General features: G+C 46.6%; 1 protein-coding gene across 1 annotated transcript in view; it reads right to left on the reverse strand.

Moving 5' to 3' along the window:
• Positions 1–806: 806 nt before the first annotated feature.
• Positions 807–15,731, reverse strand: part of cica (capicua transcriptional repressor a) — a gene marked incomplete at its 5' end in the record, with an annotated part of 32,053 nt that continues 17,128 nt past the window's right edge. Inside the window, 11 exons of the mRNA XM_045709883.1 lie at positions 807–3,600; positions 3,825–3,950; positions 4,324–4,467; positions 5,830–5,981; positions 8,100–8,245; positions 8,416–8,618; positions 8,739–9,301; positions 11,016–11,176; positions 11,445–11,584; positions 14,481–14,937; positions 15,242–15,324. Of these exons, the coding sequence (XP_045565839.1) occupies positions 3,314–3,600; positions 3,825–3,950; positions 4,324–4,467; positions 5,830–5,981; positions 8,100–8,245; positions 8,416–8,618; positions 8,739–9,301; positions 11,016–11,176; positions 11,445–11,584; positions 14,481–14,937; positions 15,242–15,324 (2,462 nt within the window). The remainder of the gene's footprint in view (positions 3,601–3,824; positions 3,951–4,323; positions 4,468–5,829; positions 5,982–8,099; positions 8,246–8,415; positions 8,619–8,738; positions 9,302–11,015; positions 11,177–11,444; positions 11,585–14,480; positions 14,938–15,241; positions 15,325–15,731) is intronic.

The following is a 15,731-nucleotide window of genomic DNA, read 5'->3' on the forward strand; positions in this document are numbered from 1 at the left end:
CATTGGGGTTAAAGTTAAGGTTTCAATGGGGGGGGGGTAAAGAATCCCAAATAGCAGACTTAAAAAATAATCCTTAATATTTATTTCAATACCTTTCACATGCCTCTGGTGGCCTCACAGCAGAGCCCTCCCACTTCTCACACCATTGTAGCAAATTCGGGGGTTTCCTGACCTGGCCTTGAACCCAGGTGTCTGGTTCACAACAATGATGTCAGAAGTGGAAAGTGACTCAAATGTAGTGCCTGATGTCAACTAAAGGACAATGCAAATAGTGTCACCCAGGTATTGGTTCTTTAAATCAACACACTGCCCAAGATCTCTGAATGGTCTGGTACACCAATTTAAGTTTGGATTAACAAGCATGAGATTATGAGTTCATATCTCCACCTACCTTGGCAGGAAAGATCTTGACATTGTAATTGCGGGTAATTCCAGGTAATCCCACTTTAACATGACTGATGGACTGGTGTGACATGTCTACTTGTGTATGGAAAATCAATCAACAAAGGGAATCTCAAAATCCTGGTGATTTCACTTTGTGGAAGCAGCCATAATCGACTGTGTGGGGGGAGTCACAGGTTCAAGTTCACTGAATTCAGATTCTCTTCTAGTCATCATTTCAAGTATCAGTACTCGCTAAACCTTTAGGCATATCATCTACATAGGATAAAGTAGTTATTTGTCATTACCGACCTTACAGGGGCACTTCCGTTGGAATCTTGGGTCAGTTGTACAGAGATGGATTCCATCAAACCAGCACACTCACCTTCACTAATCTGACTCAGAACAAAGTCAAAGACCAAGGATATTGTGTTAGGTCTTTAATATTTTCAATATTTAGTTGTTTATTTTGCTTAGAAATATTGCACATGGTCAACATGCCTGTTTATGAGCTCACACTCATCTCTCTCATTCTAAAATTCCTTCTCCAAAGTATGGACAGTTTATTTTAAGCACAATCATACAGTGTACACGCATACATGTGTGTGTGTGTATGTATGTCTGTGTGTTTGCGTGCACACATGCATGTTCATGGAAACATTTCAGGCCTCACCTTTGCAAGACTTAACAAATCTTTGATAAATTCTATGTGTTTGATCTTGGACTATCTCATTATATAACAGTCAAGGTGGCATATAATAGTCCTGGTGACTGTAAAAATACTGCCTCCAGTATATGTGAAGAACATATGATTGATAATGTCATTGTATGGTATGTGAAGGAACCAGGGTGTGGCCGAGTCCATACATGCATGTGCGCAAACACACACACAACATCTATTTGCACATATGGAAATATAGATATTTTTCACACATCCAACTGTATACAGAGAAATAAAGGTACACCCATAACTACCCCAACTCTTCCCAAAAACAAGTGAAGAGGCAAAAAGTGCTATTTGAATGTCTTTGACTTTAGTTAGTTAGCTATGCTCTATCTCTTCAAATATAGCAATCTCAGAGAGTTCTTCTTATGCCATAGTTGTTAGAATGGGTCTTCTGACTGTACTGTAAATATCTATGGCACAGACCCACATAACCCACCCATTCCAAATGTCCTATTGCACCATTTAATAAGGAAAAAATAAAGTGGCAGAGAGGGAAGAGAGAGGGCTCCAGAGAATGCCCTACGGGGCTGGTCTAGGATCTGTTTTCCCTGAACTAAACTCTAACCAGAGCCATCCTGAGCTACGTAACAGAACTGACCCTGGACCAGTGCTTAAGGGCACTTTCTAACAACACTTGGTTAGAGGGGCAAGGAAAGGAAGCAAGGGGGAAAGGGGCTCCAAATGGAAGAAGGGGGATTGATAACATTGAACAACAAGGTTATTTCTATGAAACAATCTCTAAAAATAATACTTTCCTGATTTAAATTGCAGTCACAAGACCACACATTGTGCAAACACCTGATTTCAACGTTTAAAAACAAACTGCCTGCCCCCTCCTCTATGTGTCTACTGAGCAGTCATGGGAGAGGGGGAATGGCCCAAAGTAAAATTTAGAAGAGGGGTTGCGTGGGCTGTTTCCAAACCCCTTTTATATAAGTTTATGCTGGAGAAACACCAATGAGAGCCACAAGAGAGAAAACAGGCCACAGAAAAAACGTGTTATTTCCACTGCAACAATACAAGATAAAGCAATATATCCACTGGGTGACTCCTAGACGTTGGTTATAAATCTACTTTTGCTTGTCAACTGTCACTTGGGAGCCAAGTCGCATCATCTGCTTCCGGAGTCCTTGGTGGAATCCGCAGCCTCTTGAGTTGACCAATGAATGGACGATTTGTCTCGTTCAGCCTTTCTCTGTGCTCGTTTACAGCCAACCAATGTTGAGTTTGTTGCTTTGTCACGCATCACCCTTCAATTTTTACATATTTCATATCTCATAACGGCGTTCACAAGGGGGCAAACCCCAATATACAACATCCTCTCCAGCCAATAGGAACCCAGCCTGTCTGTGACGTTGATTACTGATTGGGCCAGGGATTGGTCAATGGTCACGCTGCGTCCAGCCTCCCTTTTTCGGGAGCCAATGGTTGACTCACTTTCTCCAATCTCTAAAAACTGTGCAGGCCAAAGGCTTTGTCAGGCGAGTGTTGAGTTGACTGGCAGACTGTGTGTGTGCAGCGTTGTGTCCAGTTCAGTGCTGTCTGTTGTTGCAGCATAGAGGGGCTGTGGAATTTCAGTGGCTGTTACATTGGATACATCCCAACCACTGTGCTGAGGAGTGGAGGGAGGGAAGTCAAGTCAATGGCAACAGAGGGCTGCAAACTGAATCCTCACAAATTGTTACAAAGTGCCATTGTGTACGGTCGTCTTCTGTGTGACAGTGCTTGTGACTGCCACCCAAGAGTAACAGTCTGAGTTGGTGGGGTGTGTGTGTGTGTGCGAGAGAGAGAGAGACAGTAAGAATGTGTGTACCAGTGGAGGCTGGTGGGAGGAGCTATAGGAGGACGGGCTCATTGTTAGGGCTGGAATGGAATAAATGGAACGGTATCAAACATATGGAAACCACGTGCTTAACTCCGTTCCTTTTATTCCATTCCAGACAATACAATGAGCCTGTCCTCCTATAGCTTCTCCCACCAGCCTCCACTGGTGTGTACCACAGAATGTTCTGTGTCAAACTACAAATGTGCTGAGGGTACAGCCAGTACAGAACTGTGCCGAAGTGAAACTGATGTCCTGTTACTACATGTACAAGGACATGCTGTGGGTCACAACAACACTCCCCTCTCTCTTTTGACACTTTCTCTCCACCTTCTCCATTCTCTTGCTTTTCTCCTTCTTTCCATCTCTCCTTCTTTCCATTCCTACAATTTGCCCACGTTCCTGGGCTCCTCGGGACTCCGCCCTCTTTCTCCTGGCTCCGTCCCTGTACCATCTCGAGTGTTGGTATTGGAGGAACCGATGGCGGCCGAGGCGGAGTCCGTTGAACCCATGACCCCTGTTGTTGACCCGCCGGGCTCAGAGATTCCGGGGGTCCCAGGCGTGGCTGTCTGCATTATCTTCTGCCTCACCTCCCTGATCTTCAGCTGCAGACACAGTTTGGTGGGGAAGGTGTCTGAGTAGCGTGCCTGGAAGGCTGCAGTGGCCTGAGCTAGATGGGGGGGGTGGGGCAGAGGACGAGAGGAGAGGGAAAGAAGATGAGCCCCCTTCTGAAGAAAAATAATTGCAGTGCAACCTTTGCCTGGTTGTATCAGGGACTAGTTGGTTGTAATCTGGCCTTGCTCAACCACAAAACCAGTATACAAGGTGACCAATGACAGTCAACAATTTGGCTACATGAGCCAATGAGAGAAGCAGATGGTGCCGGGTGGTTACCTGAAGGGAAGAAGCCGTGTTCATGGAAGAGCTGCATGACGAGAGCCCTGCGCTGGTCCAGAGTCCTCCGGAGAGAGGAGTACGGCACTTTGTCCATCTCCCCCAAGACATCTTCAGACTCAGCACCTACGGTAAAGAAATGACAGGACAGAGGAGAGAGAGAGAGAGAGAGAGAGAGAGAGAGAGAGAGAGAGAGAGAGAGAGAGAGAGAGAGAGAGAGAGAGAGAGAGAGAGAGAGAGAGAGAGAGAGAGAGAGAGAGAGAGAGAGAGAGAAAGAAGGGAGGGATTGAGAGAAGGGAGGGATGAGAAGAATGGAGAATAGAGGAGGCACCGAGGGGGAATCCAAACTGATGAGTGGGAAAAGAATGCGAGGAGGAAGGGAAAAGTAACTAAGGAAAAAGCTACAGGGGCCTAGCCAAACGTAGTGCACTACATAGGGTACCATTTAGGACACAAGACATAATCTACAACAGACTGCCGTACACTCCACGCTACATACCAGCTCTGTCGAAGGTGAAGATGTCCCCCTCACACTTGGCCTCGCTCTTTGGTGTGTTGGGCTCCGAGCTGCAGCTGGAGAGACGGCTCCGAGCTGCAGTCTTCCTCCTGGGAGAGCTGGGGTCCTCCGCAGACGAGTCCAGGTCTGAAGGGGAGGAGGAGAAGAGGAGGAAGAACATGAGAAGGGGGTGATACAGAAGAGGGGGAGGAAGAAGATACAGAGGATAAGGAGATGGGAGTGAGTGAGTGAAGGAGGCGGCGGATATAGGATGAAGAGAAGATGTTTTAACCACAGAATCCAATAGAACACGGAATCACATTATATTCTACCTCTGTTTTTAACGGAGGAAAGAAATCTGTTCAAATTCATTTCAGTGGCCGTGCTAGATTCTTAATACATTTTCTTTTGAATATGTTCGACAACTCTCTCCCTAGTCATGCTTGTTTAAGGATAAGGTTTAACCCGACAGTGCAGCTCAAGGCCTTCATCTTCAGACTGACCAAGACAGCAGGGAAGAGTATTGGCATGACACTTCCCTCTCCTCTCTCCAGTTCATTTCCCAGGAGACCGTCAGACAGGGCAGAAAGGTCATATCGGACCCCATACGCAGACTTCCAGCTAATGCATCTAGGCGTTATACTGTGCCTAGATGCAGGCTGAACAGTTATAAACATTAGTTTGTCCCCCTGTCAATAAAAGTGCTTAACAGCAGGGGAGACATAAGAGGTAGACGGCAATGATGTACTGAAGCTGGCATGTAGGCCTTAAAGGGATACTTTGGGATTTTGGAAATGAAGCCCTTTATCTACTTCCACAAAGTCAGATGAACTTACGGATACCATTTTAATGTCACTGTGTCCAGTATGAAGGAAGTTAAGTTTTGCGAGCTAATCCTAAATATCTTTTTATTTAACCTGGAAAGTCAGTTAAGAACAAATTCTTATTCACAATGACGGCCTATACCGGCCAAACCTGGACGACGCTGGACCAATTTTACGCCGCCCTATGGGACTCCCAATCACGGCCGGTTGTGATACAGCCTGGATTCGAACCAGGTTCTCTTTAGTTACGCCTCTAGCACTGAGATGTAGTGCCTGAGACCTCGGCGCCACCCGGGAGCCCCAAAATTGAAAGCGTTATATAGCGTTAGCGCAATGACTGGAAGTCTATGGGTATGTGCTAGCATTGCCAGAATCCCAAAGTATCCCTTTAATTGTGTGGAACTGCCACCTACTCGCAGTCTTGCCTGACATGAACTTATTAACTTTTTCTGTCTGTGGGGAGGAGTGTGTATGATGGGGTGTTCTTCTCAACTGATTCTATGTATTTACGTGGAAGCAGAAGCACTTTTTGAACATTTTGTTTTATTTAACTAGGCAAGTCAATTAAGAACAAATTCTTATTTACAATGACGGCCTACCAAGATGCAAAAGGCCTCCTGCGGGGACGACGGATTAAAAAGAAAAAATGTAGGGCAAACCTCACATCACAACAAATCTCTCTCACCTGTGGAGTTTCTCCTCTTCTTCCGGTAGCTGCCCAGTATGGCTCGGGGGGAGGTGGCCAGACTCTGGAGGGTGGGAGAGGGCAGCACCTCTTCTGGCCTGAACTCTGGCAGCTCGGCAAAGCGCTCCTCGAAATAGGACCCCGACAGGACCCTGTACAGTTGAAATATAGTTTGATTTTATGAGACCCATGATGGGATCCAACCGTACCCGGTTGGGTACAGTTGGGCTAAAAAAAGGGGTTTGTGCACCTCAGTTTTATTTTCACTATATAAAAATAGCAAAAAAAATGTGATTGTGACAGGTTGGGTCAAAAAAAAAAGATGGATCTCCGCTGTGGAGAGAGTGCCGCGGTGTGTGTAGGGGGGCTCTTGAAAACCACTGGGGCGGTTAGGTATGACTCCTCTGGGTTTCCATAAAAAGCAGGGGGGGGGGGAAACACTTCTCATCTGTGGTAGGCTAAGTGAATAATGTGATACGCCTCCGCCTGTCATTTTTTGATTTATACTGTAAGGGAGGGTTTAAGTTTACCAGTCTGGCCCTGGTAAGGACGCCGTGTTGGAGACTGAACTGTCTCCTTCCTGGTTCTCTCCTGTTCCAATGGGGGAGGGGGGCTCTGCAGGAGTGTCTCCGGAGCCTGGAGAGGAGAGGGTGTACTCTGACCCTTTCCCTGGGAAAATGACTGCACCGCAATATGTTCCTGGGTGTGGCATGGAAGTTGGGTCACTGCTGGGGCGTCTGGAGACAACCCCAGTGTCCACTGTGCATCTTTCAGGAGATAATGCTCCCTTACTTGCTTCAACAAAGGCCCATGCGGGGAGGTTTGTGCCCCATCGCAAATAGATTAGTGGATAGTGTTTAGGGCCTGGGCAAAGTGTTCATCTGCCCCGGGGGCAACCGTATGGAGTGTACTCCATACCATGTTGGTTAATATGCATCATGTGTCCAGTGCTCACTTGGAATGTGCCATTCTGCCTCGCCGTGACATGTCCATTAGTTTGGGTAGTGTGTGCGTTTAAGGGGGGGGTTAGAAATACTGAACCGTATTGATTTCAGTTGAAGGGGAGAATGACCACTGCTACGTCCTGACAATGTTTATGAGGTTACTGCCAATGTGTGAGGAATGCCAAGACCAGAATAAGCGAAGACGCTGTATAGCCACGTCTCTCTCCACTATTAGCGCACTGACGCGCGCTAATTCGTGAGCACCATTTGTTCCATTGTGTCAATCGTTTGTCCCGGTTTATCAATGCTCCGTGAACTACATATTCATCAGGGAAGTTACTTTTAATCCCAACATTCTCCACCATTAATGTAGGTTGGTTAAGGGAACGCTGATAAGTCATTCAGAATAATACGCATTCATACCATTCTCCTTCTCCAAGAGGAAACGTTGTTTGGAGAGCGCACAAACATTTGATTTATGGAATTGCATTTACCCGTTTCCTGTCCACTTCTCGTTTGGAGAGCATGTGTCCGGTTCCTCCGTCATGTTCAATGTTGTGTGAACGAGCAAGAATATATGTGTGGCCAAATGTATTTAAGTGCCCGTTTGGTGATGTAGTAGTTAGTACATGTTTGGGTAACTCTAAGAGGCTGTATCTGAGCCTGGTACCCCCCCAGCTGTGATTTATTGGTTCAGACAGGTTTTACCTGATGAGAGGCTTTTTCTTTTGAATGCTGACATTTTGAAATCAGAACTTGGTATATATACATATGTAAATATCATCGTCATCTTTGAAACACCAGCGCTGTGTGAATAAGTCCAACAGTCATTTGAATTGCTCCCTGCATGCCTCCTGTTGGCTCTTTGTCCTTTACGACTGCTAGAGGGACCCCTATTCGACGCTGATGCAGTGCAATGGGGAAAGGCTACCGATTTCGGCGCCAACCGGTCACTTCAAAAGCACTCAATGATCTCAGAGTCGCTGCATTTGAACTTCATGTTTATTGTGGTGCGGCGTGATATAAACAGAATCCAATGTAATTCCAAATGCAAGGACCCCCCCCGCCCCCCCCAAAAAATGCAGATTTCAACTGCCCCCTTGGTCACTTTATCCTGTCGCCGGGTCTGGATCGAACCCTCAACGCTAGTGATGTAAGCACCAAGCTCCAACCAACTGATTCCCTGGCTACAAATTCTTCTCCACTTGGTAATAACTGTCAACTGTCAACAATTTACCACATAGTGACCACAGAGAGAAGCAACGCAATGGTGATGTGTTTTCATTTCCTCCCATTGCACCCCTCCCCCCCATCCCTGTCACTCACTTTTCAACGACGTCTGAGGGCTTTTTGAGTGGAGGGGGGCGGAATTTGGTCTTCTTGGCTGAGGGGGGGGTGTCCCTTTCAGTCTGTGGGGGAGGCGGAGGAGGGTCCAGTCCTGTGGGAGGGTGGAGAGGTTCCCTCAGTCCAGCCTGGAGAGCGAGAGAGAGGGAGAGAGAGAGAAAGCCTCGTCCTTGATAAGTGCTTGAATATCATTTTACATCGCGATAATACAATTGTTTGCATTGCGTTTTGCAATCTCTACAGAAGTCATTGTTTTTCGATGGGTGCTTAATCTTCAGCAAAACCCAGAGTCTCGTACCTCTTTGCTGTGGCCCCCGTTGCCACTGTCCCCTTTGTTGTGGCCCTCATGGGGCCAATCCTCTGCCTCCCTGGACTCCTCTGGTTCAGGCGTCCCACTCTCTTTCTTTATCTCCCTCTCCCCATTCCCTCTGGCATAATCTCGGTCATGGTCCGTATTCTCTTCTTTCATGTGGCTGGCTCGACCACCGTCTTCTTCACTCCCTGCAGGAAAATACAGAATAGTGGCTCATGATTCCTAGTAATAATATATTGTAACATAGCTAGTTATAAAAGAGGCAACTATAGCATAAGAGATGCACTGAAAGTACAGTTTCGACATACCTGTTGGTATATTGCTGCTGGACATAGCCATTGAGTTAGCACCGGTTTTGCTATATGCCTCGACATCCTCCGTCGTGTTCTCTTTCTTTATGCCCTCTTTCTTTATCTGAGCCTTGTTCTTCCGTTGGGCCTGGACCTCCACCTGTGACTTTTGCTCCATCTCTGCAGTCAGGTGTGGCATTCCCTCTTCATGTGACCGGGTCACGTCCTTTGAACCCTGGACGCCGACAGCCGAGGGTGACGATTGGCCGGACACTTCTTGAGCCAAATTGGGGGGCACGGAGGTCATGGCAACCACACCTGACGCCAGGGTGATGCTTGGGGCCGGGTAGATGGCGGTGAGGAGTTGACGTCCGGTCCCCGGTGCTCCAGGGGAAAGGGCCGGGGCTAGCAAGGGCGGTTGGCCCGCTACGAGAGGCTGCATCAGGGCTTGGCCGGCCGGAGCAATGGCGGTGAAGCCCAGAGTCGTCAGGGACGATGGCAGGTAGGCGGGTCCTGGCGAGAGAGGGGCCTGGACCGTTGCCGTGGAGACCACTCCAGTGCTGGATTGGACATAAGTGATCCTAGAGTGAAGAAGAGACAAACAGCAGATGGGTTAGCTATGAACACAATGTTCTGATGAAGGTCCATTGACCAGCCACAACAAACTAAAAACAACTGAAGTTCTCTTGTAATTAAAACATGCCATGTGAAAGTAATAGTGGGACATACAGTGCATTCGGAAAGTATTCAGACCCATAGAATTTTTCCACATTTTGTTACGCTACAGCCTTACTCTAAAATTGATTAAATCGTTTTTTCCCCCCTCAATCTACATACAGTACCCCATGATGACAAAGGAAAAACTGTTTTTTATAAATTGAAATATCACATTTAAACAAGTATTCAGACCCTTTACTCAGTACTTTGTTGAATCACCTTTGGCAGCGATTACAGCCCCAAGTCTTCTTGGGTATGACACTACAAGCTTGGCACACCTGTATTTGGGGAGTTTCTCCCATTCTTCTCTGCAGATCCTCTCAAGCTCTGTCAGGTTAGATAGGGACCGTCGCTGCACAGCTAATTTCAGGTCTCTCCAGAGATGTTCGATCGGGTTCAAGTCCGGGCTCTGGCTGGGCCACTCAAGGACATTCAGAGACTTGACCCGAAGCCACTCCTGCGTTGTCTTGGCTGTGTGCTTAGGGTCGTTGTCCTGTTGGAAGGTAAAACTTTGCCCCAGTCTGAGGTCCTGAATGCTCTGGAGCAGGTTTTCATCAAGGATCTCTGTACTTTGCTCCATTCATCTTTCCCTCGATCCTGTCTCCCAGTCCCTGCCTCTGAAAAACCCCACAGCATGATGCTGCCACCACCATGCTTCACCACCATAGGGATGATGCCAGGTGTCCTCCAGACGTGACTCTTGGCATTCAGGCCCAAGAGTTCAATCTTGGTTTCATCAGACCAGAGAATCTTGTTTCTCATGGTCTGAGTCTTTAGGTGACTTTTGGCTCAAAGCAGGCTGTCATGTGCCTTTTACTGAGGAGTGGCTTCCGTCTGGCAACTCTATCATAAAGGCCTGATTGGTGGAGTGCTGCAGGGATGGTTGTCCTTCTGGAAGGTTCTCCCATCTCCACAGCGGAACTCTGGAGCTCTGTCAGAGTGACCATTGGGTTCTTGGTCACCTCCTTGACCAAGGCTCTTCTCCTCCGATTGCTCAGTTTGGCCGGGCGACCAGCTCTAGGAAGAGTCTTGGTGGTTCCAAACTTCTTCCATTTAAGAATGATGGAGGACACTGTGTTCTTGGGGACCTTCAATGCTGCATAAATGTTTTGGTACCCTTCCCCAGATCTGTGCCTCGACACAATCCTGTCTCGGAGCTCTACGGACAATTCCTTCAACTTCATGGCCTGGTTTTTGCTCTGACATGCACTGGAACCTTATATAGACAGGTGGGTGCCTTTCCAAATCATGTCCAATCAATTGAATTTACCACAGGTGGACTCCAATCAAGTTGTAGAAACATTTCAAGGATGATCAATGGAAACAGGATGCCCCAGAGCTCAATTTCGAGTCACATAGCAAAGGGTCTGAATACTTGAATACATTGGCAAACATTTCTAAACACCTGTTTTCACTTTGTCATTATGGGGTATTGTGTGTAGATTGATGAGAAATTTATTTTTTTAATCCAGTCTGTAACGTAACAAAATGTGGAAAAAGTCAAGGAGTCTGAATACTTTCCGAATGCACTGAACATACTGTATAACCAGACGTTTATTGTAGGTTTAAAGTGAGTACCTTGTTGGAGGCGAGGTCAGCAACACGTTCTGAGGGGGTTTGATGCCCGGAGTCATCACAGTGGCTGTTGCCATGGATACAGGGAAAGGACTCCCAGGATGCACTGCTCCAGCAGGGTGGACATTTGTCTGGACCATTGGCATGGGGGCGATCTGGATGATCTGTGCAGGACAACACACACACACACACACACACACACACACAGGTCAGCCAGGAGGCTAGTGGTCCACATGCATACTTGCACCATCAGCGTTCTGGTTTTATTCCCGTAGTAACAACAAATTGAACTGTACATCGTGTTTATTTAATGCCTATATTGTTATCATCACAGTGTATGCCTATGTATTTGACCGATGTTCAAGCCTTTTGTTCCGGAAAGAGGTCTACAAGTTGCTGTTATGTGGTATGCTTGTGTGTAATAATCGCTACCTTGTTTCCTGGTAGAGCACCATTTTGCACAGGAAGGGGAGGGGCCACGTGGGAGATGGGCTGAGGAGGAGTAGAGCCTGTTCTCACTGTTGCCATGGGAACCAACATCTTGCTCTGCAAGACTGGAGACTGGGCTTGGACTGATGAAAGAGAGAGAAAGAAAAAAACAGAGAGACAGAGAGAGAGACAGAGAGAGAGAGACCAGTTGAGGTAAGACTGTATTGACATGACAACTAATGACAATCATAAGGTGATGAATTCTCTCTCTCACCGAGTATGTGAATATTGGAGATAGTTAGATTAGCATAACAGTTTGATTAAAACATTTAATGCTTTGCAAGAAGAACGATTTCCCTAATAATCCTGTTCACATGGACACATCTGAAATCAGGCTACCCGATGGCACTCTGATAAATGCAGAAAATCACCAATCAAAATAAAATGATCACCCACAGCGAATCATTTGGTTCCGAGTTCGAACATTTAAAGTTTGTATCGGAAACCTACTTTGCATACATTCAGCTGTTCACTCACGCTAAAGAGGGAGGCTCGCTCGGCTGGTGCTAGCACAGATAAAATACACCGCTGGAACATCGATTAAGGTGTTTACATGTCCTAATAATTTGAAAGATTGTTCTGAAAACCAGGTGTTTTAATCGGTGTATGCTTACTTCGATTTTGACCTGACGCCGATTAAGTTAAGCAGCGTAAAGTGTTGCATAATCTGTCTACTGCCATAATCCGATGAATATTGAATTATTAGTGTGCATGTAAACGTACTCACTTACAGGTAATATTAAAGAGCAGGGATATGCGAGACTAAATAGAAGGTTACACTTATTCTGGAATTGAAGAGGATTTCAACTAATTTCCCCCCAAAAAATAACACTTAGACCTACAGTTAAGTTTACATACACCTTAGCCAAATACATTTAAACTCAGTTTTTCACAATTCCTGACATTTAATCCTAGTAAAAATTCCCTGCCTTAGGTCAGCTAGGATCACCACTTTATTTTAAGAATGTGAAATGTCAGAATAATAGTAGAGAGAATGATTTATTGCAGGTTTTATTTCTTTCATCACATTCCCAGTGGGTCAGAAGTTTACATACACTCAATTAGTATTTGGTAGCATTGCCTTTAAATTGTTTAACTTGGGTCAAACGTTTCGGTAGACTTTCACACGCTTCCCACAATAATTTGGGTGAATTTTGGCCCATTCCTCCTGACAGAGCTGGTGTAACTGAGTCAGGTTTGTAGGCCTCCTTGCTCGCACATGTTTTTTCAGTTCTGCCCACAAATTTCTATAGGATTGAGGTCAGGGCTTTGTGATGGCCACTCCAATACCTTGACTTTGTTGTCCTTAAGCCATTTTGCCACAAATTTGGAAGTATGCTTGGGGTCATTGTCCATTTGGAAGACCCATTTGCGACCAAGCTTTAACTTCCTGACTGATGTCCTGAGATATTGCTTCAATATATCCACCAGATGTTCCTTTCTCATGATGCCATCTATTTTGTGAAGTGCACCAGTCCCTCCTGCAGCAAAGCACCCCCACAACATGATGCTGCCACCCCCGTGCTTCATGGTTGGGATGGTGTTCTTCGGCTTGCAAGCCTCCCCCTTTTTCCTCCAAACATGACGATGGTCATTATGGCCAAACAGTTCTATTCATCAGACGAGAGGACATTTCTCCAAAAAGTACGATCTTTGTCCCCATGTGCAGTTGCAAACTGTAGTCTAGTTTTTTTATGGCGGTTTTGGAGCAGTGGCTTCTTCCTTGCTGAGTGGCCTTTCAGGTTATGTCGATATAGGACTCGTTTTACTGTGGATATAGATACTTTGTACCGGTTTCCTCCAGTATCTTCACAAGGTCCTCTGCTGTTGTTCTGGGATTGATTTGCACTTTTCGAACCAAAGTACGTTCATCTCTAGGAGACAGAACGCGTCTCCTTCCTGAGCGGTATGACGGCTGCGTGGTCCCATGGAGTTTATACTTGTGTACTATTGTTTGTACAGATGAACGCGGTACCTTCAGGTGTCTGTAAAAAAAATTCTGAGGTCTTGGCTGATTTCTTTTGATTTTCCCATGATGTCAAGCAAAGAGGCACTGAGTTTGATGGTAGGCCTTGAAATACATCCACAGGTAGACCTCCAATTGACTCAAATGATGTCAATTAGCCTATCAGAAGCTTCTAAAGCCATGACATCATTTTCTGGAATTTTCCAAGCTGTTTAAAGGCACAGTCAACTTAGTGTATGTAAACTTCTGACCCACTGGAATTGTGATATGGTGAATAATAAGTGAAAAATCTGTCTGTAAACAATTGTTGGAAAAATTACTTGTGTCATGCACAAAGTAGATGTCCTAAACGACTTGCCAAAACTATAGATTGTTAACAACAAATTTGTGGAGTGGTTGAAAAACAAGTTTTAATGACTCCAACCTAAGTGTATGTAAACTTCCGACTTCAACTGTATGAATCTTGGATGGCCGTAAGCATATCCCATTGTATATAGCAAAGTACCCTCCCCTTTTCCATAGGTCCACCCCTTTTCCATCCCTGTCAGCCAATCACTCCTCTCTCTCACCTCTTGCTCCAGGACTGACCCCTCCCACTGCGGCATATCTTATTCCCGCTCCTGCCCCCGAATGTATTCCATTGGTCTGGGAGACATGGGTGGACGGAGTGGAGGGCAGCGTGAGGACGCCGGTTGGCTGCTGGGTTAGCTGAGGGGAGGGGCTCTTGGGGTTGGCACTGACAGAAGACAGGATGGGCAGGATGTACTGCACCTGGGTGAGGCCAGGCTTGGCACCGCCAGCGGAGGTGAGAGAGGCGGCAGGAAGGAACTGGGGCTGCAGCAGGGGGAGGGGAAGTGGCAGGGCGCTGTGGGTGGGGCTTAAGAGAGGCTGAGGCGGGGCTATAAGCTGTATAGACTGGTTGGGGAAAGCGCCTCCCAGCACTAGACTGGTGACCTGCATCCCCCCCGGCCCCACACTCACGGGATTGGGAGAGGATGAGGACAAGTACCCACCCCCTGAAGTGATAGGCCCGCCTACTGCTCCCGGTCCTCCAATCAGAAGCGTGGCTTTCTTCTCCCCAGGGAGGGCACTGAGGGCGATGGGGCCTTCCATTGGCTTGCTGGTGATAGGGATGGGCGTGCTGGCGATGGGGCATACCACGTTGGTCACCATGGTGGGGGCCATCCGGACTGCACCGAGCACCTGGGTGAGTCCATAACCCAGAGCGGGGGTCGAGGTGAAGGGCGCTGATCCAGGGATGGAATTAGAGGGAACCTGCCCCCCTCCACCTCCTCTTTTGGATTCTCCACTTCCCTCTTCTCCTCCCTCCATCCCTCGTTTTCTCTTCCTCTCAGAGCTCTCTCCGGTGCTCCCCCCTGTGTTCCCCTTGGTAGAGTCGGAGTGAGAGTCGGCGTGGGAGGTGCTGGTGGCATAGGGGAGAGAGGAGCGGACCACTGGCTGGAAGGCTCGCTGGAAGGGGAGAGATCAAAGAGAAACGTTAACTAAGGTCCCTCCTGAATTAACTCTCTCAGCGCACCGATGTAGAATTCAAAACTGGTGGGGGAAGGAAACGGATCAGACTCACACCATCTTAGCATGGGTGGGAGGAAAGAGTGGGAATTGAATATCTATCTTTTAGATATCTGTTCAAATTCAGTATGTATATGCTACTTCATTTGGCAGTTCCATTACCCATGAAATCTAAATTGTAACTAGTTCATAGCACCTACAGTCCAGAGGGCTAAGAGGCTATATGGCTAAACGGGTAGGGTACCTGTCCATCCGGCTCATCCTCGTCACTGTCAGTCACTCGCTCTTTACACTTGAGGTCTATGGATCCCTCAGGGCACGAGTCCTCTGGAAATAAAGAGAATCCGATAGGTCCAATCAGACATGACAGGACAGTAAAGACATGGAAATAAAACAATAGTGAATGTGCCATTAAAAACGGACCAATATGAGACAGACAAGCAACACAGCAGCTATGGGAGTTGACTTTAGGATAGTTACTGTAGTAAAACATATATAGACTAAATGTGCAAGACATTGAGGAGCCATAGAACAGTATTAAGACCATATACAGTGCATTCGGTAAGTATTCAGACCCCTTGACTTTTTCCAGATTTTGTTAGGTTACAGCCTTATTCTAAAATGGATTATCAATCTACACCCAATACCCCATAATGACAAAGCAAAAACAGGTTTTGTTTTGACACATACATACATAGATACATTTGAAAAAAATATGAAATATTACATTTACA

Source organism: Salmo salar, chromosome ssa27 (genome assembly GCF_905237065.1).
Source record: "Salmo salar chromosome ssa27, Ssal_v3.1, whole genome shotgun sequence".
NCBI lineage: Eukaryota > Metazoa > Chordata > Actinopteri > Salmoniformes > Salmonidae > Salmo > Salmo salar.